A 27,577-nucleotide genomic window follows, 5' to 3' on the forward strand; every position below is an offset into this window, starting at 1 on the left:
CGTTGAAACAACAGTCTCTAAAGAGAATGCTAAAACAAATACTCATAAGCAAAACTAAAATGGGACAAAAACAATTAGCATAAAAGTATGTATTAGGCAAAAAGGTTTCGTGGTGTAGTTGGTTATCACGTCAGTCTAACACACTGAAGGTCTCCGGTTCGAACCTGGGCGAAGCCATTGTCTCTAATTTTTTTAATCTTTCTTACAGATTAATACTCTTGAATATACTAAGCCAAAGAAGACATGTGTGTTTCTTTTATTTTGATATGCATCAGTTTAAATCAGCAATTGATATAGAATCGAGGCAAATCCTAATCTTATATTTTGTATAACCCGAACAATGAAACAAAAGAAAAGGATAGAGAGGAAGAAGTATGAAGATATCTTCACATGTGGTAATCAATGCCGTGGATATGACAGAGTCTTTCTCACATGGATTGTTTAATGGTTACCCGTCTGTTGAATATTTGAAGATTTCATATATTGACTGATCAAATCAACAATTTAACGAACAAACTTTTTTCACATGATGATTGATTTATATATACGATAATACGAACACAAGTAGATAGAGTTTGGTGATATAACACTTGAAATAAGGAGAATCTAACGCTCTACATCTACTTATTATCTTTGTAAACTTTATACCCTAGTTTGTTAATTAGTGGCAATGAGTTGTTATGGACTAAAACATAACCCCTTTTAAAGCTTTTGTAGATCTCGTTTCCTTTTGACTATTAACACCAATATAAAACCTTTTAAAAAGAGCAAAAAGAGAGTATTCAATTTGAAGAGCACAAAAAAGTGTGTAGTAGACGAAGTGCTGAAAATTGTACAAAAAGAAAGAAAGTAAAATTGTTTTTCGCATTTGTTCTTAAAACCACTCTTTTCGGTTGCTTCTCTACTATTAAATCCATTCTTAACTTGATAAGACGTGTTTATTCACTGATTTTTAAGAGAAATTGCCATAAATGGCACTAAATGTTTTTGTGACACACATAGCATCTAAATGTTTTTGTGACACACACATATCATTTCTCCTTTATTTTTAATTATAACCAATAATATAATTAAGAGAAAATGCACGACCATCGACAGCCATTTCCGATGAAGCTTCCGAGCTCCGACGACATTTCTGACGAAGCTTCGAGCTCTGATCTGCATTTCCGACGAGGCTTCATAGATTTGATCTTCAATCAGTTATTAAATCGATCTCTTTCTCCAGAAATTTCCAATTTCTTCATCTTCTTCTTCACCAATTTTGTTGACAAAATTAGACGAGTACTGTTGTTTAATGGCGTTCTTCTTCACCATTGTTGTTTACTGTTGTTTAATGGCGTTCAATTTGTGAATTGATTCGTGAATTTGTTGATTCAATTGATTTTCAACACCTATGACATATTTATAGGAGTATTATGTAAATAATGATTAGTTAAAGTCCTAACTGTAATTTCCTAATCTTAGCTTAACCCTAGTCCTTCTCTAGAGTCTGTATAAATATGTGTAAACAACATTCTCTCATTAATTAGATTAATACAATCCTTATATGGTATCAGAGCTAACGTTCCTCTAAACCTAAAACCTTCAAATTTTCTTTCCAGCCGTCGTCGACACCATGTCGTCCTCTTCCAACACGCACGATGTCACCATCTCTCTCAATTCAAACGCCATTGTTCACATCAACATGGCTAACATTTCTAAACTCACCGCTGACACTTACCTCACCTGGAAACTTCAGGTCCATGCCCTTCTTGATGGGTATGACCTCGTCAAGCATCTCGATGAGTCTATAGAAGTCCCACCAGCCACTGTTACGGTTGGAACCACCACTTCACCCAACCCAAATTTTGCAAAATGGCGACGTCAGGACAAGCTTATTTACAGCGCTCTCATTGGGACTATCTCCACTCCGCTTCAGAAACTTGTGGCTCGCACCACCACTGCCGCAGAAATCTGGACAAAGCTAGCCTCCACATATGCCAATCCGTCTCGTGGTCATCTCCTTATTTTGCGGGATCAACTCAAGGTGATGAACAAGGGAACCAAATCGATTGACAAATACATTCAAGCTTTCACTGCTCGCCTTGACCAACTCGCTCTCCTTGGTAGCCCTATGGAGCACGAGGATCAAATCGAGCTCATCCTTAATGGGCTTCCCGAGGAATATCAGCCTGCCATTAATCAAATCCAAGGAAAAGACAAAACCCCTCAGATCACGGAAGTTCATGAAAGGCTTCTTAATCATGAAGCCCGACTTCTCACCAAGCAAGCTGCGGCAACATCCACATTTCCAGTCTCCGCCAACAATGTCCAACAGCGCACCGGCTACAACAACAACCGCAACAACTCCGGCAAACGGAACAACACCAACAACAACTCGTGGCAGCCATCACAGTACCAAAACAAACCCGACACCCGTTCTTCCAAACCCTACTTAGGCAAGTGTCAATTGTGTAATACACAGGGACACAGTGCTCGCCGCTGCCCGCAACTCAATGCTCTCCAAGCATCCGCCGGTGCTCCTCCGAGCTCTCCATTTCGCCCGTGGCAGCCACGCGCGAATCTTGCGATGGGTTCCACGTATCCGGCAGCTCCTTGGCTTCTTGATTCTGGCGCGACTCATCACCTCACATCCGATCTTAATAACTTGTCGCTTCATCAACCTTACAATGGAGGTGATGATGTTCTAATTGCTGACGGGTCTACCATGGCAATTACACACACGGGTTCTTCGCTTCTTCCTAATCAAACTCGTGCTTTACTTCTTGATAAAATACTATGTGTTCCTGATATACAGAAAAACCTTATCTCGGTTTATCGTCTATGTAACACTAACCGTGTGTCGGTTGAATTTTTTCCTGCATCCTTTCAGGTGAAGGATCTCAGCACGGGGGTCCCATTACTCCAAGGCAGGACTAAAAATGAGTTGTACGAGTGGCCGGTGACATCTTCAAAACCGGTAGCAATGGTGTCTTCTTCTGGTCATAAAGCTAGTCTCACATCTTGGCATTCAAGATTGGGACATCCCTCTTCGTCTATTTTAAATTCAATAATTTCCAAGTTTGCTATTTCCGTTTCATCTTCTTCTCCAAAACAATTATCTTGCTCCGATTGTCTTATTAATAAAAGCCATAAGCAACCTTTTTCTCAAACCACTATTGTTTCCAACCGACCACTTGAATACCTTTTTACAGATGTTTGGACCTCACCAATTCTTTCTGTTGAAAACCACAAATACTATCTTATTTTGGTTGATCATTTCACTCGCTACACATGGCTTTATCCACTCAAACGTAAATCGGATGTCAAAGAAATTTTTCCAGCTTTTAAAGCTCTAGTCGAAAATCGTTTTCAAAGCAAACTTGGAACATTATTTTCAGATAACGGAGGTGAATTTATTGCGCTACGCGGTTTCCTCGGCAAACATGGTATCTCACATCTCACGTCTCCGCCACATACGCCGGAACATAATGGCCTAGCTGAACGCAAACATCGTCATATCGTAGAGACCGGTCTCACTCTCATGTCCACTGCGTCTATTCCGAAGGAGTATTGGTCCTACGCATTCTCAACCGCCGTTTACTTGATCAATCGAATGCCAACTCCGGTTCTCTCTATGGAGTCTCCATTTGAGAAATTGTTTGATCAGTCACCGAATTATGAGAAGCTGCGAATCTTTGGCAGCCTATGCTTTCCGTGGTTGAGACCGTATACAATGCACAAACTTGATGATCGTTCGCAACCGTGTGTGTTTCTTGGATACTCTACATCAAAAAGTGCGTATTTTTGTCTACATCAACCTACAGGACGCATTTACGTCTCCCGACATGTTCAATTTGATGAATCAAAATTCCCATTTGCTGCTCCGACGACTCCGTTGGTTGAAACAGAGGCTTCCTTACACACCACGAATACGTCGTCACCACTTTTGCTTTCTCTCTCCTCGCCGGAGGTTCAGCCGCCGCAAATACCACCACCGGCACTATCATCATCGGCACCACCGGTCCCGACTGTAGCTGCTTCGTCCCCTGCTGCTCGTGAATTCACTCACGTTGGTGAAGAAGAAGAGAACTGTTCACATGGGCCACTTATTAATTTGGGATTAAATGAGATAGGCCCAACAACAACTACTTTAATTGAGGCCCAGCACCCTAAATCTCCTACAGGCCCAACTCAAGCCCACCATCATACTTCATCGTCTACCTCTTCTCAAACAGACGCCAGCAGCTCCTCGCCATCGCCCGAGCCTTCTCTGACGCCTTCAATGGGACCCTCACGCTACGACCTTCACCTGCCGTCGTCGCCAACGTCCACACCACAAGTATTATCTCCTAACTATGTCTCATCTACTCCTTCTACAACTTCTGAGCCCACTGCTCCAAAACATAATGAGTCGCAAACCTCGACTCAGCTAAACCGTGATTCAAATGAGCCCACTGCTCTTCGCCAAAATGAGCTGCGACCTACAGCTCAGACTCAGTCACAAACAAATTCCCAAACATCCCACCAAGCTACGTCTACGCAACCACATAACCAAAATTTAGCTCCACCACAAAACAACCACAAAACGCAAACTAGAGCCAAAAACAATATTCGAAAACCCAAACAGAAACACATCCTTACGGTAACAACCAATCCACAGCTACTAAAAGAGCCTACAACGATACAACAAGCTTTGAAAGATGAGCAATGGATTCGGGCGTGCTCTAGTGAATTTGATGCTCTTGTGGTTAATCGAACATGGGATTTGGTTCCTTCTCAAATGGGACAGAATATTGTTGGTTGCATGTGGGTCTTCACCACGAAATTCTTAGCAAACGGACTGCTTGATCGATACAAGGCGCGGCTTGTAGCAAAGGGATTTCATCAATAATACGGGAAAGACTATGCAGAAACGTTTAGCCCCATTATTAAATCGACAACAATTCGTCTCGTTCTTGAGGTTGCAGTTACAAAGAATTGGTCTCTCAAACAATTGGATGTCAACAATGCGTTTCTCCAAGGCGAACTCACCGAAGAAGTCTATATATCCCAACCTCCGGGATTTGTTGATAAGGATCGACCATCTTATGTCTGCCGCTTGCGAAAACCTATTTACGGACTGAAACAAGCACCAAAGGCGTGGTATATGTTGGTGTCGGATCCCGCACCAGAAGTACGAGACCAACCAAAGATTGCCACGTAATCAAGATAATGGCCCATAAAGGATGAAGCCCATTGGACCCGTGAGCTGAAGGGATGGTCGAAGTGGTTGTCACCATTTCGAGAATCCGAAGTGACTGCACTGTGACACGAGTTCGGTGTGGAAGACACGGGAAAGTCGGTTCAAGGACACTTGGGCCAAAAGAGGCGAGGCCCATGAAGATCAGAGTCAACTCAAATTCAAACGTTGAGCATTAAAGCCGAAGAATCAAAACGGACACATTTAAGAAGAAATAATTGTACTTAATTGCTCATTTTAATGTCGTTTATCTATGTATAAATATAGAGGCCAATGGTCATGTAAAAGGGATCTTCCTCTGAAGAGAGAAATAATAGAGCAATTTTCGTATCAATTTACAAGTTCTTGCGTATTCATTTTTGTCCCTCAAGAATAATCTTTCCCACCTAACAAAATACTTGAGTGTGTGAATCCGACATCCACATTTTGGCGCCGTCTGTGGGGATATCAGGATTCTTGAGTGGTCAGATTTCTTCTTTTCTACATTCCCGAGATAAGCGACAATGTCCGGAGGACACGCCGTTGAGACATCATTGGCCGAAACCCTCAAAGCTATGCAGCAAACCATGTCGGACATATCACAAAAATTTTCGGATGTGGAGAAGGCCGTCGATACGTTGCAAACATCCCAGGTATCTCTTAGTCAAAACGTCAATAATATACAAACTCGTGTTCGCTCTTTAAGTGCAGGAAACCCGGTGGGAACCCGAAGAGGGATATTCAACTCGCCAAGTTCCGCTGCACGAAATGAAACCAGCGGACAAACAACTCCCGGTGCTACTAATAATGTAGCTCAGACGTCGGAAGAAGAGATGCAGCTCGGGGATGAAGAACAACTTGCAGCTCAGTACGAGCAGGAGAACCTCGACCAGTTCGAGACCATGAGGAAGGTTAGCCAGGAATTAAAAGAAATGAAATCAAAATTTCATCAGGCTACAAGTTCGGAGCCAGACATCAATCGAGTCATTGAAGAAGCAAGACGAACCCCTTTTATCCCGCGAATTGCAAGTTTGAGGATCAAAGATTCCCGGAAGCTCAAGTTGGACCCTTACAGCGGATTGGAGGATCCAAAAAGCTATCTTGCAGCCTTTCTGATCGCTGCAGGAAGAATCGAGTTGGATGAAGCTGATGAGGACGCAGGCTATTGCAAGCTGTTTTCGGAGAATCTATGTGGCCAAGCTCTAATGTGGTTCACCCAATTAGAGCCGGGTTCGATCAGCAATTTCGACGAACTGTCAGCCGTGTTCTTAAAGCAATACTCTATCCTTATGGATAAAAGCGTTTCGGATGCTGATCTTTGGAACTTAACGCAAGGATCTAATGAGTCACTTCGAGTTTTCATCACCAAATTCAAAGGAGTGCTATCAAAACTCCCAAGAATCTCACAGCAATCAGCTTTATCTGCCCTACGAAAAGGATTGCGACATGATTCAAGGTTTAAAGAAGACTTAATACTTCATAAACCAGATACAATTCAGGATGCACTCTTCCGTGCAAACAATTGGATGGAGGTAGAAGACGAAAAAGAAAGTTTTGCCAAACGGAATAAACAAGAAAAGCCGGCAGTCACCGTCCCTACCAAGAAGTTCGAACCTAGAGAGAGAAAAGGACCAAGGAAGTTTGGGTCGCAACCCTTCAACAATTCCGTCGGGAAGCAATTCCAAGGGAAAGGAAGATCAAACACTTGGGTCCGTGATGAAAGTCTATATTGCGACATTCATAAAGTAACCGGACATTTAACCAAGGATTGCAGCGTTCTTAAAATGCACCTCGCAGAGCTTTGGGCTAGTGGTGATCTTTCTAAATTCGATATAAAAGATTTTGTGAAGGAATACCACGAAGCAAAGGAAAACTCCAAAGATCAAGATTCCAAAAGACCAAGGTTATCCAACGAGGAAGAACCAAGAAGTTCGAAGGGGAGGATCAATGTGATTCTAGGAGGTTCCAGATTTTGCGGAGATTCAATAAGTTCCATCAAAAAACATAGACGAAATGTCTTACTCAAAGCAAGCTTGAGTGAAGAAATTGATTTTCAAGGTGCTTCAATATCATTTAACGAAGAAGAAACGCGGCATCTCGAAAGACCGCATGACGATGCTCTAGTCATTACTCTTGACGTCGCAAACTTCGAAGTATCAAGGATCCTTATAGATACAGGCAGTTCGGTCGACTTGATCTTTTTAAGTACTCTAGAAAAAATGGGAATCAGCCGAGGAGACATAGTAGGACCTCCGTCTCCATTAGTTGCATTCACAAGCGAATCAGCCATGTCTCTCGGGACAATCAAGCTACCGGTCCTTGCCAAAAAAGTATCGAAAATTGTGGACTTCGTCGTCTTCGATAAGCCCGCAGCTTACAACATCATCCTTGGGACTCCCTGGATTTATCGAATGAAAGCAGTTCCTTCTACATACCATCAATGTATCAAATTTCCAACATCAAATGGGGTGGAAACAATTCGGGGAGACCAAGAAGCTTCACGGACTTGTTACTTAGCTAGCCACCGTATGAAGATTCAATAGCAACTAACGAAGCCCGCAAAAGAAGGACTAAAAATAAAATTTCCTAGTGGGCAGAAGAAAGAGGATGTAGTAGTCGAAGTGGTACTGGAAGAAGACAAGCCGGACCGGAAAATTAGAATTGGAACAACTTTGACTGGCCAAATAAAAGAAGCTTTGATCGAACTCTTAAGGAAAAACAAAGCGTCGTTTGCATGGTCAGCAGCGGACATGCCGGGCATAAATCCGAGTATAATTTGTCATGAACTAAACGTAGATCCAAGCTTCAAACCGGTGAAACAAAAAAGAAGAAAGCTTGGAGTGGAGCGGGCAAAAATAGTAAACGACGAAGTGGATAAACTCTTGAAGATAGGGTCCATAAGAGAAGTGCAATATCCGGAGTGGGTAGCAAACACTGTCGTTGTCAAGAAAAAGAACGGGAAAGATAGGGTTTGCATCGATTTTACAGACCTGAATAAAGCATGTCCTAAAGATAGTTTCCCACTCCCGCATATAGATCGACTTGTAGAGTCCACCGCTGGAAATGAGCTGTTAACGTTCATGGATGCCTTCTCGGGTTATAATCAGATAATGATGAACCCCGAAGATCAAGAAAAGACGTCATTTATCACAGATAGAGGTATCTACTGTTACAAGGTAATGCCTTTTGGTTTGAAAAATGCAGGAGCAACTTACCAACGATTGGTGAACAAAATGTTTCACAATCACCTCGGGAAGACTATGGAAGTCTACATAGATGATATGTTGGTTAAATCATTGAAGAAAGAAGATCATGTGAAACATTTGAAGGAATGTTTTGATATTCTCAATAAATATCAAATGAAGTTGAACCCGGCGAAATGCACATTTGGAGTCCCATCCGGAGAATTTCTTGGATATATCGTGACAGAAAGAGGGATTGAAGCCAATCCAAGTCAAATTAACGCCTTTCTGAACATGCCATCTCCAAGAAACTTCAAAGAAGTACAACGGTTGACTGGGCGAATTGCGGCTTTGAACCGTTTTATCTCGAGGTCAACAGATAAGTCGTTGCCTTTCTACCAAATTCTAAAAGGGAACAAAGGATTCCTTTGGGATGAGAAGTGTGAAGAAGCTTTTGGGCAGCTTAAGGCATACCTAACCACTCCACCTGTACTGTCCAAACCGGAAGTAGATGAAAAACTTTACTTGTACGTATCAGTTTCAAACCACGCGGTTAGTGGAGTCTTGGTTCGGGAAGACCGTGGGGAGCAGAAACCAATTTACTACGTGAGCAAGTCAATGACTGATCCGGAAACCAGATACACAATGATGGAAAAACTCGCACTCGCGGTGGTAACTTCGGCTCGGAAGCTGCGTCCATATTTTCAATCCCATCCGGTTGAAGTATTAACTAACCAACCACTCCGAACAATACTTCATAGTCCAAGTCAGTCCGGACGTTTGGCGAAATGGGCAGTGGAATTGAGCGAGTACGACATAGAGTTCAAAAGCCGGATCAGCATGAAGGCTCAGGTCTTAGCAGATTTCCTGACCGAACTACCAATACCTGGAACGATAGAGCAACCGGAGAACCAAACTTGGAAATTACACGTAGACGGGTCTTCAACAAAACAAGGATCCGGAGTGGGAATCAAGTTGGAATCTCCAACATCGGAAATTCTAGAACAGTCATTCCGATTGTTATTCAAAGCCTCCAACAACGAGGCAGAATACGAAGCCCTTATTGCCGGACTTCGACTAGCACAAGGAGTTGGAGCTAAGGAAATATTGGCTTACTGCGATTCGCAATTAGTAGTTAACCAATTTAATGGAGACTATGAAGCCAAAGATTCAAGAATGGAAGCATACCTCGAAGTGGTGAAGGATCTATCTAAAAATTTCTCGAAATTTGAATTAATCCGTATACCTCGGGGAGAGAATACAACTGCAGATACACTTGCCGCATTGGCGTCAACATCAGATCCTGAGTTAAAGAGAGTTATTCCAGTAGAATGCATCTCGGAGCGAAGCATTCAAGACAACAAGGAAATCCTCGTCGTTACAAGGTCTCAAGCAGCGGCACGCGACCGTGGCGAACCAGAGATCGAACCGCCACCCAAACGAAGAAAGTCAAAGGGACCAAATACATCTAGCAAGGAACCCGTCGTCTTAGCTGAAGAAGTGGTTCCAGAAATGATGTCAGAAACCGAGCCATTAATCGAGGAGGATATTCTTGAACCAAACGAGCATCCCGAACCAGAGCCACGAATATTTCACAAAATTGACCAAATTCCGGCTAAAGACTGGGGGGCTGACTGGAGGGAGCCAATAAAGCACTACATCACGACAGGCGAGCTCCCAAAGAATAAATGGCAGGCCAGGAAAATGAAAGTCGTTAGCGCGAAATTTTGTCTATCAAAAGATGCGTTATATAGACGAGGTGTCAGTGACCCTTACCTATTATGCATTTTTGGGCCCGAAGTCGAAATCGTCATGAGCGAAGTGCATGAAGGATTATGTGGGAGTCATTCATCAGGAAGAGCTATGGCTTTTAAAGTTAAAAGAATGGGGTATTTTTGGCCCACTATGATCACAGATTGTGTTAAGTTCGCCCAAAGATGCAAGCGTTGCCAACTCCATGCACCATTGATCCATCAACCGTCGGAATTATTCTCCTCCATTTCCGCCCCATACCCGTTTATGAGGTGGTCAATGGACATCATTGGGCCATTGCACAAATCAACTCGAGGTGTACAGTACCTTTTAGTCCTTACGGATTACTTTTCAAAATGGATCGAAGCTGAGGCGTATGTCGGTATCAAGGATTCGGCGGTGCAGACCTTTATTTGGAAAAACATTATATGTCGACATGGAGTTCCATACGAAATAGTCACTGATAATGGACCGCAATTCATTTCACACGAGTTTGATGCCTTTTGTGCGGACTGGGGAATCAAAGTTAGTTATTCTACTCCACGATATCCGCAAGGAAACGGTCAAGCCGAAGCCGCGAACAAGACGATATTAAGCAATCTCAAGAAACGTTTAAGTCATCTAAAGGGAGGATGGTATGAAGAACTCCAACCCGTCCTGTGGGCTTATCGTACAACCCCTAGGCGACCTACAGGAGAAACTCCATTCTCTTTGGTTTATGGCATGGAAGCGGTAGTACCAGCTGAACTCAATGTGCCCGGACTTCGTCGAATAGAAGCACCGTTAAATGAGGAAGAAAATTCAGCAATGCTTAAAGATTCTCTAGACACCATAAATGAAAGGCGTGATCAAGCTCTAATTCGGATCTAGAATTACCAACAGGCAGCAGCACGGTATTACAATTCAAAGGTTAAAAGTAGGCCGTTCTTCGTGGGAGATTACGTATTAAGACGCGTCTTTGACAACAAAAAAGAAGAAGGTGCTGGAAAACTTGGTATTAATTGGGAGGGACCTTACATTATTACCGAGGTGGTTCGAAACGGCGTTTATAGGTTAAAAGACCTAGAAGACAATCCAGTCAAGCGACCTTGGAATGTGATCAACTTAAAGAAGTTTTATGTTTAAAAGCTACATGCATTGTTTATGTACATGAACTACGATTTGGCTTGATCCCGAAATGGGTACGTAGGCAGCTCGAAAACGAGTTCAGCTATTAATAAAATTTTTGTTTTATTTCTTTATTAAAGGAAAAAGGTTCGGCTATGCGAACATACAAGAGATTGGAAATAAAGCGTTTATAAAAAAAAAGAAGACGGAGTGTCCCTCATCGTACACATCGAACTACGAAATCCTCGTTGACGAGCAGAACACTTCAATTCCTTGACCAGCAAGATCGAGGATTGACATCATGCAGTCCGGAATTCGAGCAAAGTCAGAAATTCCAAGCTCAATCCACTCTCCGGGGTGAGATTCAAGGATGTGAAGATTTCTTGACACCGTAGTAAGCCTGCGTTGCATCCGTTTAATCCTCTTCCGGAGCCTCCTCTTTTCCGACATAAGCTTCCGGTGTTGAAGTTCAAGTGCCTCTATGAACGCCATCGCTGTTCCTTGGTCTCTGATTGGGAGATCCCTGATCAAAGCACATGGGGCTCGGATCTGAGATCTCGAGAAGCTGCGAAGTGGAGAAGGCTGCCTGTTTGGCTCATTTTGAACATCATCATTCATCATTCCGATTCTGGAGAAGTCAGGCATAGATTCTGAACAGCGAAGATTGAACTCCATACCTGCTAAAATGAAAAGAAGGGTGAGAAGTAAAGAGAAATTGAACCTATAATTTATAGGAACCCCATATCCTTAGCAAGCTGCGGATTTTATCCAAGGAATGGAGTGATTCGCGGAGAGATTCATGCCCTCGAACGGATCCTGCATTAAAAGACGCATCTCCAAGAATATTTGGAAAGAAAGGAAAGTAGCAAATATTTCCATAAATAAAAAGGGGCCGAAGCCCATTACGAGTTTTAAAAAAAAAGAGAAGAAGTGAAGAAATTAAAGAACATTTATGGGAGAGGCTCAGGAACAGGCTCCTTCATCGCCGGTTTAGTCTTCGAAGTGGACGCCTTGTTTTTGGCATCCACTTCGGAACGATCCCGAATGCGTTTCCGGCAGTTGCTGGCCTCCTCCTCCAAGTCCTCTTCCTCTTCACTATCGGATGGAACGGCGAAGACTGGGGCGTTCACGGGACCCGGGACTCCTCTAGCACGGAGATACATCCGAAGCATCTTCGGGATCTCAGCAACGGAATCGAAGTTCCGCCACTCCCATTGAAAGGGATCACTCTCCAAAGCCCGTATCTTCCTCTCCACCCGAGCAATGCGAGCCTCGAGTGTTTGCCTTTTGAGGCCCAGCCGCTGCCTCTCTTCACATAAGCGACGGTGCTTGTCGGCGACCTAGCATAAAGATGAGTGAATAAAATGAAGCAAAAAGTTTTTGAGTCAAAAACTTTAAATATTTACCTTGTCGATGAAGTCGCAAGCCTCTTTCTTCTCCTTTGAAGGGAAGTGAAAGACGGCGTGAGGAAAGAGAACGCCGGCCGGTTTAAATCCGTCGCCGGACAAGAAAAGTGGGCTGCCGGGATTGATGGGGGCTACTCCTTCGTTTTCCATTCTTAAAGTATTTCTCAAGTAAGATTCTAAAGCCATGCTTAAATAAAGCTTAGAAGTATGTAAGCCTTTATTTATAATGATTTAGGGTTTGTCTTGGAACCATAAACCTAATAATGGTAGTGTGTCCGAGTGGTTTAAACCATTTTTGGAAATCAAGAAAAAAAGCACTTTTTGCATTAAAGACGAGCCGTTTTCCTTACTTATAAGAAGGGAAAGCGCAACCGTCGCATTAACTACAAAAGTTTCTAAGGCCCAAGCCCAGTAAGTTTATCGAGTTGACTAAACCCGAAGTGGGGAACTCGCTTAAGCCGAGCTCAGTTCTCGCATACTAAAGAGAAAGGTCTGATCAGCCTAAAAATCTCAAAAGCATTGCCACAAGGCCACAAAAGGTTAAAAAGCGGACTTTGCAAACCCGCATATGATTTTAACCAAACCCCCTTGGGTCACAACCTAGAAAGGTTTAAAAGCCTCCTCAGGCAAATATCTTGAAAAATTAATAAAGCCTCCTTAGGCCAAAAACAATAAAGCCTCCTTAGGCCAAAAATAAATTAAGTCTTAAAGTTAAAGGGACAATCCCCAATTTAAAGTGGACGCAGCCACTACGGAGTGATCTCCACCCCGGACTCCGGCTCAGTAACCAAAGTTTCATTCACCTCCTTGACTGGTGCTTGATCAGATGAAGCTCCCTGACCACCCTCCGCGGTACAACCAACCTCCGGAGTGACCTCTGGTACCATAGGAGCTGCGGGCGGGACAACGTCTTCCGTCTCACTTGAACCTAGAAATAATGATTCCAGTCAATCAAAGGTACAAGGTAAGAAAAAAGTAAGCCACATGAGCCAAGCGTTACCTGCCCAGTCTAAACCCGATTCACTGATAGGAGGTGATTCAGTAAAGAATGCCTCGAAGTCAAGTGGGTTGAAGGCCGAAGTGGGAAGAGCTGCTAAGCGACTCCGTTTTTCAGAAAGGTTAGTCGACAGCTCGGTCCTTTCTTGCTCCTCGGAGAAATCTGCTTCATGGATTTGGTCCAGCAGAATCAAGTTGCTTTCGTGCTCCTTGATGTCTGACTCCAAGTCCGACCTAGCCTTCTCAGTCTGCATGAATCGGATGGCCCCTTGGATCAACTCCATCCCGCGTCCCTTAACCTCTTTTCTGGCTTTTGATGCCGACCTCGCCAACTCGGAGTCATGCAATTTGGCAATCGCCTTGCACTTCGCGTTAAGCTCGATGAGTTGGTTGTTCAGGGAATCAGCGTTTGATTCGGACTCTTGAAGCCTACCCTGAACACCAGAAAACTCTTCCTGGAGCTTGAAGTTCTGGTCGTACTGACCCTGCAGCTCCCCCTTTATCTGCGCAAGCTCGGATGTTAAACTGTCGACCTTGTCCTCCAGATCATGCTTGGAGCCAGCAGAAGAATTGAGTTCAGCCTCAAGAGCTGAGAATTTCTTCTTCCACATATCAATCTCTTTCTCCCGTCCACTGACCAACCCTTCGTAATGTTCGATCATGTCGTTAAGTTCGCTATGAGCCTAGTATCATACATGAACCCGGGATGGCGAGTCAGTTCGCAGAACGGCAATACAATAAAAAAAAAGGGGAAGAAAACGGAACTAACCCGAGATGAATGATAAGCGTGAAGCAAATAGCGTTCACGAATTGCAGGGCGCCATTTGTTGAAATCTGGCAAGATCGAACCCGAACGGGTCTTGAAGCATCGGAAGACGCTTCCTTCTGTCTCCATAGCTGCGAAGAAGGAAGAATTGTAAAAATTGGAATTTTAATAAAGACAAAAAGTTTAAGCATGTGTAAATCACCAAACCTGAAAGCGATTTGACTTGAGGGACAAGAGCAGGCTTCAGTCTCGAGGAAGCATCTCGAGATTCAGAATCTCCACTTTTAGGGGATGCACTCCGAGCAGTCTTTTCGCTGACGGGCTGGGAAGAAGAAGACATGTCAACAGGTCGGGGAGGACCCATTGGTTCAGTAGAAGGGGAGGATCGAGGTGAACGGTCAGTCCGGGCCCTTGATTTCTCCCTTCGCGGAGACGAGTCATCACGGGACGACTTGTCCCTCTTCTTACGAACCAAATTCTTAAGTGGTTCGTTGCTGAAATCGTCTCGGGGAGGACGAGGAGAATCACGACGGGGAGACCGCTCCCTCCGAGGAGAACGCTCGTCGCGGCGCTCGCGACGAGGCGTTAACCTATAAGCAGCAACGGATCTGGCTCCCTCGGAGCTGTTGTCATCAACCAGCAGGGTCCTACTGTAATCTTTTTTGTCAATGGCGGTTGCAAGGAACGCCTTGTTTTCATCACAAGCCTCTGCTATCGGCTTGGAGAGCTTCTTACGCTGGGCAGCGAGGGCCCGAGCTGACATTCCCTGAGTTGAGGGAGGAGGCGGAAGACGATGAAGTAGATTGGGAGGACTCATCCTGAGTTTCCGGTTGGCCTCGACAAATCGGTCGAGGGTAAAAGAATTCCAAAGGGTTTCCCCTTCAAGGATTGTTTTGAAGAACTTGACAAATTCTTCAGTCGGGAGAGTTGAAGCGATGAAAGCTGCAAAATGAAATAACGAATTCGGTCAGTAAAAAATAATGATAAACAATAAAGGAATATACGACCTAGTCTCTACCAGGTTTCGCAGACCACTTCGATCGGAGTACATCGGAAAGATTCCCAATCGAAGCAGGAGTTTTTTTAATCAGAAACCAAGGATGGTGCCAGTATTCATCCTTGTTCGGGAGGTGCGAGATGACGTTCCTATTGGCATTTGGATACGCCGAGAAGTACCCAGTTTTCTTTGATGAACTCCTTACGCTTAGGAGTTCATTCAGCTCGGGAACTCCAATAACGTAGCCAGCCTCCGCCGAAACGGTTATAATCCCGAGGATGGTTCGGAGGAGATTGGGGGTTAATTGGGGCAAAGCGATCTCAAGAGCCGCCAAGAATCGAACTAGGGCTTCGGGAAGGGGGAAGGTCAATCCGCAGCCCTTGAAGAAAATTTCGTAAACACAAAAGTAGCCGGCACGGTGGTTCTCAGGAGATTCCGCAGGGTCGGCTATTTGCGCCTCCGCTATAATTCCAGGAGGAATTTGACAAAGTCCCTTCAATCGCTCAAGGGATTGAAGGGTACAGGTGGATTTGTAATGAGGACCGGCGATGTCGTTAGGACGAGTGCATTCGTCATTACTAGAACGCCTCTCGTCGTAAGACGGAGATTCAGGTCTTTCAAAATCAGAAGTCATCGAATAAAAATGAAAAATTTAAGATCCGGCGGAGAGAGGTTTTTCGTGAAGAAGAAAAGAGAGAGTTTTTGATTAAAGTACAAAAGTAAAAGAAGAGAGTAATGGTGAAAAGAAGTTACCTCAAGCTAATGATGAAACCGCCTCGGAAGTTGTGTGGGAAGTGGGAAGGTTTTTCCCGTTTTAATAGTAATTAATCAATATACGGTCATAATGATGACAGATGTCACTCGGTTAAAAATGGATAGTGCCGAAATTAAAAGAGTAATGAGATTTTCGGCGGTAAATCAAAAAGATTCTCGAGCGCAATCTTTGGCCACTTGAGCATTTAAAGTCCTCCGAATTGGAATAGCACTTCGAAGAACTTGGGGGGCTAATTGTTGGTGTCGGATCCCGCACCAGAAGTACGAGACCAACCAAAGATTGCCACGTAATCAAGATAATGGCCCATAAAGGATGAAGCCCATTGGACCCGTGAGCTGAAGGGATGGTCGAAGTGGTTGTCACCATTTCGAGAATCCGAAGTGACTGCACTGTGACACGAGTTCGGTGTGGAAGACACGGGAAAGTCGGTTCAAGGACACTTGGGCCAAAAGAGGCGAGGCCCATGAAGATCAGAGTCAACTCAAATTCAAACGTTGAGCATTAAAGCCGAAGAATCAAAACGGACACATTTAAGAAGAAATAATTGTACTTAATTGCTCATTTTAATGTCGTTTATCTATGTATAAATATAGAGGCCAATGGTCATGTAAAAGGGATCTTCCTCTGAAGAGAGAAATAATAGAGCAATTTTCGTATCAATTTACAAGTTCTTGCGTATTCATTTTTGTCCCTCAAGAATAATCTTTCCCACCTAACAAAATACTTGAGTGTGTGAATCCGACATCCACAGTATATGGCTCTTAAACAGTTTCTTCTTGCCACCGGTTTCACGAATGCCTTAGCCGATACGTCGCTCTTTGTTCTCAGTTCCGCCAATACTATCACTTATGTTCTTGTGTATGTGGACGACATCATCGTCACAGGTAACAATGATCGTGTGATTTCTCAAGTCTTAGCCTCTTTTGCAGAACGATTCTCGATTAAAGACCCAACGGATCTTCATTACTTCCTTGGAATAGAGGTTACACGTTCTGCTAAAGGACTACATTTAATGCAGCGCAAGTATGTTACTGATTTGCTTACCCGTCACAACATGTTAGACGCCAAACCTGTGACCACACCAATGCAATCTTCCCCGAAACTTACAATCTTAGATGGTGACCCGCTGGATAATCCCGCTCCATATCGATCACTAGTTGGAAGTCTTCAATATCTTGCTTTCACGCGACCTGATATCTTGTATGCGGTAAACCGTCTTTCACAATTTGTTCACAAACCAAGTGACGCACATTGGCAGGCAGCCAAACGTATTTTACGATACTTGGCGGGAACGATTGCACACGGTATATTCCTCCAAGCATCATCACCAATGATCCTTCATGCCTATTCAGATGCTGATTGGGCTGGCGATAATGATGACTATGTCTCCACCAATGGTTATTTGATCTACCTAGGTCGAAATCCCATCTCATGGTCTTCCAAGAAGCAACGCGGTATTGCTCGCTCTTCCACCGAAGCTGAGTATCGAGCTGTCGCAAACACCGCATCCGAGGTACAATGGCTTTGTTCACTTCTTACTGAGCTTAAAATACCTATCCAAACAGCGCCGGTAATTTACTGTGACAATATTGGGGCGACATATCTTTGTGCAAACCCGGTTTTCCACTCTCGTATGAAACATATTGCATTAGATTACCACTTTGTCCGCAACCAGATTCAGGGAGGAATGCTGCGAGTCTCCCACGTCTCTACCAATGATCAATTAGCAGACACACTTACCAAACCGCTACCGCGAACGCATTTTCAAAGAGCATGTGTCAAGATTGGAGTTACAAGAGTACCTCCATCTTGAGGGGGCGTATAGGAGTATTATGTAAATAATGATTAGTTAAAGTCCTAACTGTAATTTCCTAATCTTAGCTTAACCCTAGTCCTTCTCTAGAGTCTGTATAAATATGTGTAAACAACATTCTCTCATTAATTAGATTAATACAATCCTTATAATATTTGCCTCTTTGAATCGATTTTGAACAGCTACTCTTGTTATCTCAGGAATGTACCATCCACAAACATAAAAAAACGAGCCTAATCTCTGAAATAATTGTAAGTCTTGTCCAAGTATTTGAAAGTTTTGTAGATTTTTAGTGTTCTTATACTATATGGATCTTCTAGTTTCTTCATTGTATTTGGTTGTTGCTTTCTTTAGGTATGGTGTAGATATGGTGGAGATATACTCTGTTTGTGGGAAGTGGAAACAAAATGAAAAGCTTCAGTGGGTTTTCTTAGTAGACACAGAGAAAGGTGGATCCCTTTGTGAGGTAGATGAGAATATTTCATACAAGGGATTAGTTGAGAGTGTTATTGAAAATTTCGGACTTGAGTGTTTAGTCAATGATATTTCTCTTAGCTATGAACTTCCCCCAAAGCTGATGTTAGAAGATTCTCTACCAATACATGTTCGGAATGATCTTCAAGTTTGCACTTTCATCAAGAAGAAACAAGGAGATCCTGAAATAATTCGTTTGTGTGTAACGGTAAGTAAAAATGTATATGACTCTTTCTTATATTAACTATGGTCAGACTTACACTACATACTAAATTCTTTTCATTTGATTTTCTGGCAGAAACTTCATCGATCAACTGGAAGTGACATCTCATTTTTTGTGCCACCAAGTGATACATGTTCATTGGCTGAAAAAGGACAGGGCAATGATTCATTATTTTTGCCTCATGCTCGAGATTCTGCTGTGATTCCTATAGGAAGTTCACATTCAACGGCTGCACAAGAAAATCAGAAGGTAAAAACTCAATTTCATAGGTTTTAGGAAAGATACATTTAGTTTTGGATGCCCTTCCTAAATACTGCAATATACAGATATGATCGGAACTAGTCGTCTTTGTTTTTTAATTTGAACTGTTTGTTCATATGCCTATCTCTTTTTGTGTTTGTAGGAACCTCATCCTTTAGTTGGAACTTCTTCTATCTCTGCTGCACATGGAAGCCAGAAGGTAAATACTCAATTTCATAGGTTTTAGGAAAGATACATTTAGTTTTAAGATGACTTTCCTAAATACTGCAATATACAGATATGATCCGTTTCTAGTCGTCTTTTTTTTTTTATAAATTTGAACTCTTTTTCATATGCCTATCTCTTTTTGTGTTTGTAGGAACCTCATCCTTTAGTTGGAACTTCTTCTATCTCTGCTTCACATGAAAACCAGAAGGTAAAAACTCAATTTCATAGGTTTTAGGAAGGATACATTTAGTTTTAGGATGACCTTCCTAAATACTGCAATATACAGATGTGATCCGTTTCTAGTCGTCTTTTTTTTTTTAATTTGAACTCTTTTTCATATGCCTATCTATTTTTGTGTTTATAGGAACCTCATCCTTCAGTTGGAACTTCTTTTATCTTTGTGTCATATAGTGATACATGTTCAACGGCTGAAAAAGGAAGAGGCAATAAGTCATTGGATTTGCTTCCTACTCCAGATCATAGTCCGATTCCTATAGGCAGTGTGCATTCAACACGAGGTGCTGATGACATATATGTTAATAAATATTTCATGAACAAGGCTGAGTTAATGCAGAAGATGAGAACATGGGCGTTGGAGTATAAGTTTGAGTTTAGGTCTCGATGGTCTAACAAAGGTAGAGTGGTTTTGGTATGTGTAACTATTACATTTTTTTATTTTAGGGAAGGCCTTCCTGAATATTTGGGAACCCTTCCTGAATTTCAAAAATTGTTTACTTTTGCATAGTTTACCTCATATTAATCACAATTTACATATATTTTGAGGATCGATGATCTATAAAATCTCTTTTTGTGTCATGATGTGTTTCGTGTTTCATAGAAATATATACGTTCGTTTGTACAATATTTACAATTAGAAGCTTGGCTCACTGGTGACATGTTCAATTACAAATACAATACGCCCCGGTTTTGAATCCTGCTGGAATAACTTTTACAATTTTTTTATTTTAAGGAAGGTCTTCCTGAATTTGTATATATCCTTCCTGAATATTTGGGAACCCTTCCTAAATTTTAAAAAATAGTTAAGATGCAAAGGATATGCATATTTTAAACTTTCAAACTTCTGTATCTTCAAACTTTCAATGACAATGGAAGCTAACATAGCAAGCTTATGAATTCATATAATAGCGTCTATAAATCACAGAATCACGGTAGCTTCTGTATTCATACATCTATAGATTCATTAAGTGCAAGGAGCTTAAGAACACTTTGTTTGGTTATAAATAGAGCCGAGAAACAACACAAACCATATCAACGATTAGAAAATCTTCCAACATATTATAGAGAATCATTTCTTAATTTCAGCCAAAGAGAGAACAATAAAGCCTCAAATTCATTTCTAGTACTCAATCATTTCTTAATTTCAGCAATCTAGAGAACAAAAGAATGTACTATGAATTAAACATATCAAGTACACCATTTTCATCAACAATGTTTGAAATACAAGTATCCTAAAATCGATTCACTTATAGCAAAGCCCTATGTCACAAATCGCAGCGAAATTGACAGTGATCTAATCATTGTCCCCAATGACAAAAAACTTCACCCTAAATCGGAATCGAATTTCACCGATTATCTTTCAGCATTTGTTGAATCGAAGCAAGGGAATGAAAGGACTACAGAAACTCGCCGAAGAAGAATTGGAGAGTGAGAGAAATTACACAAACTCACCGGAGAAGAATGAATCCGACAAAGTCTTCGAATCTCCGGTGAAGAAATCAGATCCGGTGACCGACTGAGTCATCGAGGGCGACGGCGTCGTCGAGGGAGACGACGAAGGTCGAGGTTGACGGCGAAAGTCGAGGTCGACGGAGTCGTCAAGTTTTTCGAAGGTGAAGTTTGTAGGAAGCGAAGCCGTCGGGTTTGGAAGAAATGAAATTAGGTTTTGTGTATTTTCTGTTTTAATTAATTAGAGGATTAAAAACTTTGTGTGCTATTTTTGGAAGTTTCAAAAGAAAGTGCTATTTTTGGAATAATAAACCTTTTTAGTGCTATTTGTGTAAATTGCCCTATTTTTAAGAGAAATTGTTAAAAATGCCCCTTTTTCAATACCCCTTTTCAAAAATGCCCCCTTTGAGAGTCCATTTTTAAGTTTGCCCTCTTTTAATTTTTAATGACCATTTTACCCTTATTTGAAACAAAATTAGGTCAACAAAATACAAAATATTTTTTGGCGGGAAAAGTGATCCCGCAATTTTCCCGCCAAAACACTTGTAAAAACCTTTAAAAAACCTTGTAAAATTTTCCCGTAAAAATTTTTCCCGCCAAAAAATTTTCCCGCCAAAAAATTTTTTTTGCGGGAAAAGTGATTCCGCAATTTTTTTTGCGAAATTTTTTTGGCGGGAAAATTTTTGGCGGGAAAAATTTACAAGGTATTTTAAAGGTTTTTTACAAGGTATTTACAAGTGTTTTGTAAGGTTTTACAATGTATTTTAAAAGGTTTTACAAGGTACTTTAAGGTTTTATAAGGTATTTATAACTTGTAAAACCTTATAAAAAACTTGTAAAACCTTATAACTTGTAAAAATCTTATAAAATAGCTTGTAAAATCTTATAATATCTTATAAATACCTTGTAAATACGTTGTAAAACTTTTTAAAATACATTGTAAAACCTTATAAATACCTTGTAAAAAACCTTTAAAATACCTTGTAAATTTTTGGCGGGAAAAATTTTCCCGCCAAAAATTTAACGCCAAACAAAATGGGGAATCACTTTTCCCGCAAAAAAAATTTTTTGGCGGGAAAATTTTTTGGCGGGAAAAATTTTACGGGAAAATTTTACAAGGTATTTTAAAGGTTTTACAAATTTTTACAAGTGTTTTGGCGGGAAAAATTGGGGGATCACTTTTCCCGCCAAAAAATATTTTGTATTTTGTGGACCTAATTTTGTTATATTTCCTTATATATTTATGATATCTTTTATTAAAAGAAGGGTAATTTAGTCATTTTGTACATAAAAGGGGTATTTTTAAAAATGGACATCCAAAGGGGGCATTTTTGAAAAGGGGTATTGAAAAAGGGGCATTTTTGTGAGTCTCCCTATTTTTAATCAGTTAAATGGATTTTTTTTTTTAACTTGAAATTTGAGCCTTTGTATTTTCTTACTAAATTTTTTTTTCAAATCTGTTAAATTCCAATGTGAAATCAAGTTTTTACTAAAATCTAACAAAAATCATTAAACGAGTAAAATCGGATTTTGATAAATTATTAATGGGATAAACACATGGTTTGATAAAAGAATTAATCAATAATGCAATAATATGCAATAGCACATGATTTTTCTTAGATTTTCAAATCATAATATATATTTATTTGTTTTAGGTGGCACAAAATAGAAATTTTGGTCTATCCCCAAACAATAAATATATGTTTGTGCGTTCATAATTATAATCAACAGTAGTAATTTTTTAATATATGTATTGGTTAGGTTAAAAAACCAAATGTGTTGTTTCTTTTAGTATTAATAAGTTTCACAAATACACAAATAATTCAAACAAAGAAGAGTAGAAAAGAGACCGACATGTACAACTTACAAAGGTAAAGAGTCGGTACAATGCAAGGTCATCCACCTATTAGTCATAAATTCATAATTGGTAAATATGTCATTTGACTAATGACTTTATGAGTGATTAAATTTGACTAAATGACTCTATGAGTCAAACGCGTAATTAGAAAGATTACACACCAGCTTCTTAGATATTGAGATGCTGAGTTGGCATCAACTCTCTTCAATCTTCATCATCATGCTACTATATAATCCATTCTTTGTCCTCTCCTCTCTTTTCATCTAAATTCACATATCTCTCTACTTTGCTCATATAGATATTATTTTTTCCTCTAGAAAAAAAAAACAAAAATGAGAAGCTTTCTCTACCGCATCGTAGTCATCTTCCTCTTCTCATCATCTGTTAACGCATGTGATCGATGTCTTCACCGTTCTAAAGCAGCTTATTTCTCCTCTGCTTCTGCTCTCTCTTGTGAACATTCCCATCTTCTTCTCATTACTTCCTTTTAACTACTTGTTTGGTTTCTTTTTCTCATATCTTGTTATCTGTTTTTGCAGCCGGAGCTTGTGCTTATGGCCCTATGGCTACGAGATTCTTTGCCGGTCACATTGCGGCGGCTATACCTTCCATTTACAAAGATGGTGCTGGCTGTGGAGCTTGCTTCCAAGTCAGATGCAAGAACCCCAAGTTGTGTACCAGTAAAGGAACCATTGTAATGGTCACAGACTTGAACACGAGCAACCAAACTGATCTTGTCCTTAGTAGTAGAGCTTTTAGGGCAATGGCTAAGCCTGTTGTCGGTGCTGACAAATACCTTCTCAGACAAGGCATTGTCGACGTTGAATACCAAAGGTTCGATTCTTAAAACACCTAACTTCTTGTTTCTTTTTATAGTCACCTGATTTACTTTTGTAAATAAAAACAGAGTTCCTTGCAATTATGGTAAAAGGAATTTGAACGTGAGAGTTGAAGAAGCAAGCAAAAATCCAAATTACTTGGCGATAAAGCTTTTGTACCAAGGAGGCCAAACCGAAGTGGTAGGTATTGACATTGCTCGAGTGGGTTCGTCACAATGGAGTTACATGACTAGAAGCCACGGAGCCGTGTGGGCGACTGACAAAGTACCAACTGGAGCTCTACAGTTCAGGTTCACGGTGACAGGCGGCTACGATGGCAAAACGGTTTGGTCCAAGAGGGTTCTTCCGGCCAATTGGAAAGCTGGGATGATCTATGATACCGGTGTTCAGATCACCGACATTGCTCAAGAAGGTTGTGACACATGCGGTCACATATGGGACTGACTCATTACAATTCTCCTTATTTATAGGCAAACAACAAACACCCTTTATAGGATTATACATGTATGTGTAACACAACAAAGGAACTAAAATAAAATCTATATATGTACACGGTACACCATTCACAAAAATAAAGATCTTGCTAAAAACTAGATTTCATGTTGTTAAGAAAAAAAAAAAAAAAAACAAAACGAAAAATGTCACTTATCATTTCAAGCAAGAATCCGACAAGAAAAAACATAACTTAGAGATGTCTACATCAATGAAGTAGTACAGCAATTAAAACAAAATCAGCAATAGAACCATTTGAAGATCCGAACTCAACAAATCAGATGCAAATGGTTGTCACTTAATAGAATAAGATTAGAAAATTGAGTGAAATAAATTGACATGAATATATAATGTATTATTTCTCTCCAACTTGTTCATCTCATCCCACTTGTAGAATTTTGAGAGGAGTTTTTTTCAACTCAAATTATCCCTCAAGTTCCGTACGAGAGTACTTGAAACTAGTAATGAATGTCTTGAAACTAGTAGTGAATGTCTCAAAAGCAACACAGTGAAAGACTTTGGGAGAACCCATGTATTATGTTTAATTTTAGTAAGGCAACACCGTCAAAATGGTTTCGTGGTGTAGTTGGTTATCACGTCAGTCTAACACACTGAAGGTCTCCGGTTCGAACCCGGGCGAAGCCATTATGTTTATTTAGATATAGTATTCATTCGATTATTTTTAAATTTTCGGTTCGGTTCGGTACATTCGGTTCGGTTTATTTGCCCAGGCCTACTCACTTCATTGGACTCCTTTAAAGCCCCACCACTTAAAAAAAAAAAGAAGATGATCAAATATATACTATTCTTGTTTCCTAGACATTAGCCTTTACCAAATCCCATTTAGCACTAAGCTCAAGAAGACATGAGTGATTCTTTAATTTCGATATGCATCATTAACAAAAATCAGTGGCTATAAAGAATCTTAAATAAGTCATAACCTTATGTATTGTATAATCCCAACAATGAAAAAAAAATAGAGAGGGGAGTACTATATATGAAGATATCTTCACATGTTGTAATCAATGCCGTATGAGTCATTCTCACATGGATGTTGTATGGTACCAATCTTTGAATATTTTGAAGATTTCAATAACTCAAATCAACAATCTAACAAACAAACTTTTGGCATGCCCGAATTAATACTAACACATGTATAGATAGAGTTTAGTGATAAATCACTTGAAATGTGGGGAGGCTAATGCTCTACATCTAGTTATTATATGTGTAGACTTTATACAATGGTTCGTTAGTGGAAATGAGTTGTTATGAACTAAAAACCTAACTAATCCCTTTTAAGTTCTTGTACCTCTTATTTCCTTGTGTCTTTTAACAACAAAAATAAAATTCTTTTAGTGTGGGAAACTAATATAGTGAAAACGAATGGGTAGATTTTTTCTCATTGTTAATCAACGAACGATACGAAAACGTGTGTAGACGAAGTAATGAAAAGGTTTAGGACAAAAAGAAAGAAAGTGAAATTGAAATTAGGTTTGGAATTTGTTCTTATCCTTCACCTACTTCCCAAAGCAATCCCCTTTTTTCAGGTTTCTCTCTATTATTAAAATCCATTCTTAATTTGATATGGTAAGACGTGTTTATGGATGTACTCACTGATTTTAAAATCAAAATGCAAGGATTTTTAAATAATAAAAATTATTGTTTTCTGTTTACAAACACTTCCAAATCTGTTAAAATCAAATATGAAATCGAATCTTTTGTCAAAATGTAATAAACTCAATAAATGTGGAATATCATATTTCAACTAGTATTTGACATTCTACCAACAAAAAACTAGTATTTGAAATTATCAGTTAAGCGAATTAACATGATTTTTTATAAAAAAAAACTTTGGTATCAAAGGATCTGATAACACATGATTATGTTTAGATTTCCAAATCAATTAAAATTCGATAACTCTTACTGATATTTATTTATTTATGTTTTAGTTGGCAAAATTAAATAAAAAATTGTACATATGTATTATTGGTTAGGTTTTTTTTTGTTTTTCCCTCAGGTTAGGTTTAAAAAAGAACAAATATGGGTTGTTTCGTTTATTAATTAGTTTCAATACTATAACATACATATGTTGTCCCTTACCTCAAGAGAAGACCGACTTCAACAAGGCAAAGAAAAGAGTCGGTGTAACGTGTAATGATGCCACATCATCCCATGACACTCATATTGGTAAACTCTCTTCTCTCTTTCACACTTCTTTTTACTTTTTGGACTCATAATTTAACATATGAATAAAACGCGTAATTGGGAAGCTACACACACTCACACATGTACCAGCTATGACGTGACAGTGTGTGTTAGATATTGAGACGCTGAGCTGGCATCAACTCTCTCTCTCTATATAATCCATTCTTTCTCCTCTCTTCTCTTTTCATGTTATTCACATATCTCTCTAATTTGATCATATATATTATTTATTGTTTTCTCTTGAAAGAAACAAAAATGGGAAGCTTTCTCTATCTCATTGTAGTCATCTTCCTCTTCTCATCATCTGTTAACGCTTGTGATCGATGTCTTCACCGTTCTAAAGCAGCTTATTTCTCCTCTGCTTCTGCTCTCTCTTGTAAGCATTCACATCTTCTCTGATCATTACTTCTTTTTAACTGTATCTGTTTGTTTCTTTTCTCATGTTTTGTTAATGGGTTTTTGCAGCTGGAGCTTGTTCTTATGGCTCTATGGCTACGAGTTTCTTCGCCGGACACATAGCCGCAGCAATACCTTCGATCTACAAAGACGGCGCTGGATGCGGAGCTTGCTTTCAAGTCAGATGCAAGAACCCTAAGCTGTGTAGCAGCAAAGGAACCATTGTGATGGTCACAGACTTGAACAAGAGCAACCAAACCGATCTTGTCCTTAGTAGCAGAGCATTTAGAGCTATGGCTAAACCTGTTGTTGGTGCTGACAAAGATCTTCTCAAACAAGGAATCGTCGACATTGAATACCAAAGGTATGATTCTCAAAACACCTTAACTCTTTGGTTTTCATATAATCACATGACTTTAATTTGCTAATGAAAAAACAGAGTTCCTTGCGATTATGGGAACAAGAATCTAAACGTGAGAGTCGAAGAAGCAAGTAAAAAGCCAAACTACTTAGAGATAAAGCTTTTATACCAAGGAGGACAAACCGAAGTAGTATCAATCGACATTGCTCAGGTCGGTTCATCGCCAAATTGGGGTTACATGACCAGAAGCCACGGCGCGGTATGGGTGACTGACAAAGTACCAACCGGCGCTCTTCAGTTCAGATTCATAGTAACCGGCGGCTACGACGGTAAAATGATTTGGTCACAGAATGTTCTTCCATCCAATTGGGAAGCTGGTAAGACTTACGACGCCGGCGTTCAAATCACAGACATTGCTCAAGAAGGTTGTGATCCATGCGATGCTCACATCTGGAACTAACTCATTCCAATTCTCCTTATTTAGGCAAACAACAAACACCCTTATAGGTTTATTATATATGAAATGTGTAACAGAGTTAAAGAACATAATGTGAATGCTTAGTCTAATGATTCTATAATGA

General features: G+C 40.4%; 2 protein-coding genes and 2 non-coding genes across 5 annotated transcripts; all 4 read left to right on the forward strand.

Annotated features, from left to right (window-relative positions):
* The first annotated feature begins 103 nt into the window (after positions 1-103).
* TRNAV-AAC lies at positions 104-177 on the forward strand. Its single transcript has one exon. It is a non-coding gene; the product is annotated as a tRNA-Val (tRNA).
* Positions 178-22,968: 22,791 nt separating this feature from the next.
* Positions 22,969-24,135, forward strand: LOC110228315 (expansin-like A3). 2 transcript variants are annotated; one of them, XM_021025201.1, is made up of 3 exons: positions 22,969-23,156; positions 23,243-23,537; positions 23,611-24,135. In XM_021025201.1, exons 1-3 carry the CDS (start codon positions 23,036-23,038, stop codon positions 23,984-23,986), a joined length of 792 nt encoding a protein of 263 aa, XP_020880860.1. In that variant the 5' UTR covers positions 22,969-23,035; the 3' UTR covers positions 23,987-24,135. The 2 variants fall into 2 exon arrangements, with proteins under 2 accessions (XP_020880860.1, XP_020880861.1); XM_021025202.1 differs by having other exon boundaries at positions 22,970-23,156; positions 23,635-24,135.
* Positions 24,136-24,605: 470 nt separating this feature from the next.
* On the forward strand, positions 24,606-24,679 carry TRNAV-AAC. The gene has a single exon. It is a non-coding gene; the product is annotated as a tRNA-Val (tRNA).
* Positions 24,680-26,429: 1,750 nt separating this feature from the next.
* LOC9311828 (expansin-like A1) lies at positions 26,430-27,571 on the forward strand. The gene is made up of 3 exons (XM_021025199.1): positions 26,430-26,615; positions 26,705-26,999; positions 27,075-27,571. The coding sequence occupies exons 1-3, from the start codon at positions 26,495-26,497 to the stop codon at positions 27,454-27,456; spliced, it is 798 nt and encodes a 265-aa protein (XP_020880858.1). The 5' UTR covers positions 26,430-26,494; the 3' UTR covers positions 27,457-27,571.
* Positions 27,572-27,577: the final 6 nt, after the last annotated feature.

Source organism: Arabidopsis lyrata (assembly GCF_000004255.2).
Source record: "Arabidopsis lyrata subsp. lyrata unplaced genomic scaffold ARALYscaffold_5, whole genome shotgun sequence".
In the NCBI taxonomy this organism is placed as follows: domain Eukaryota; kingdom Viridiplantae; phylum Streptophyta; class Magnoliopsida; order Brassicales; family Brassicaceae; genus Arabidopsis; species Arabidopsis lyrata.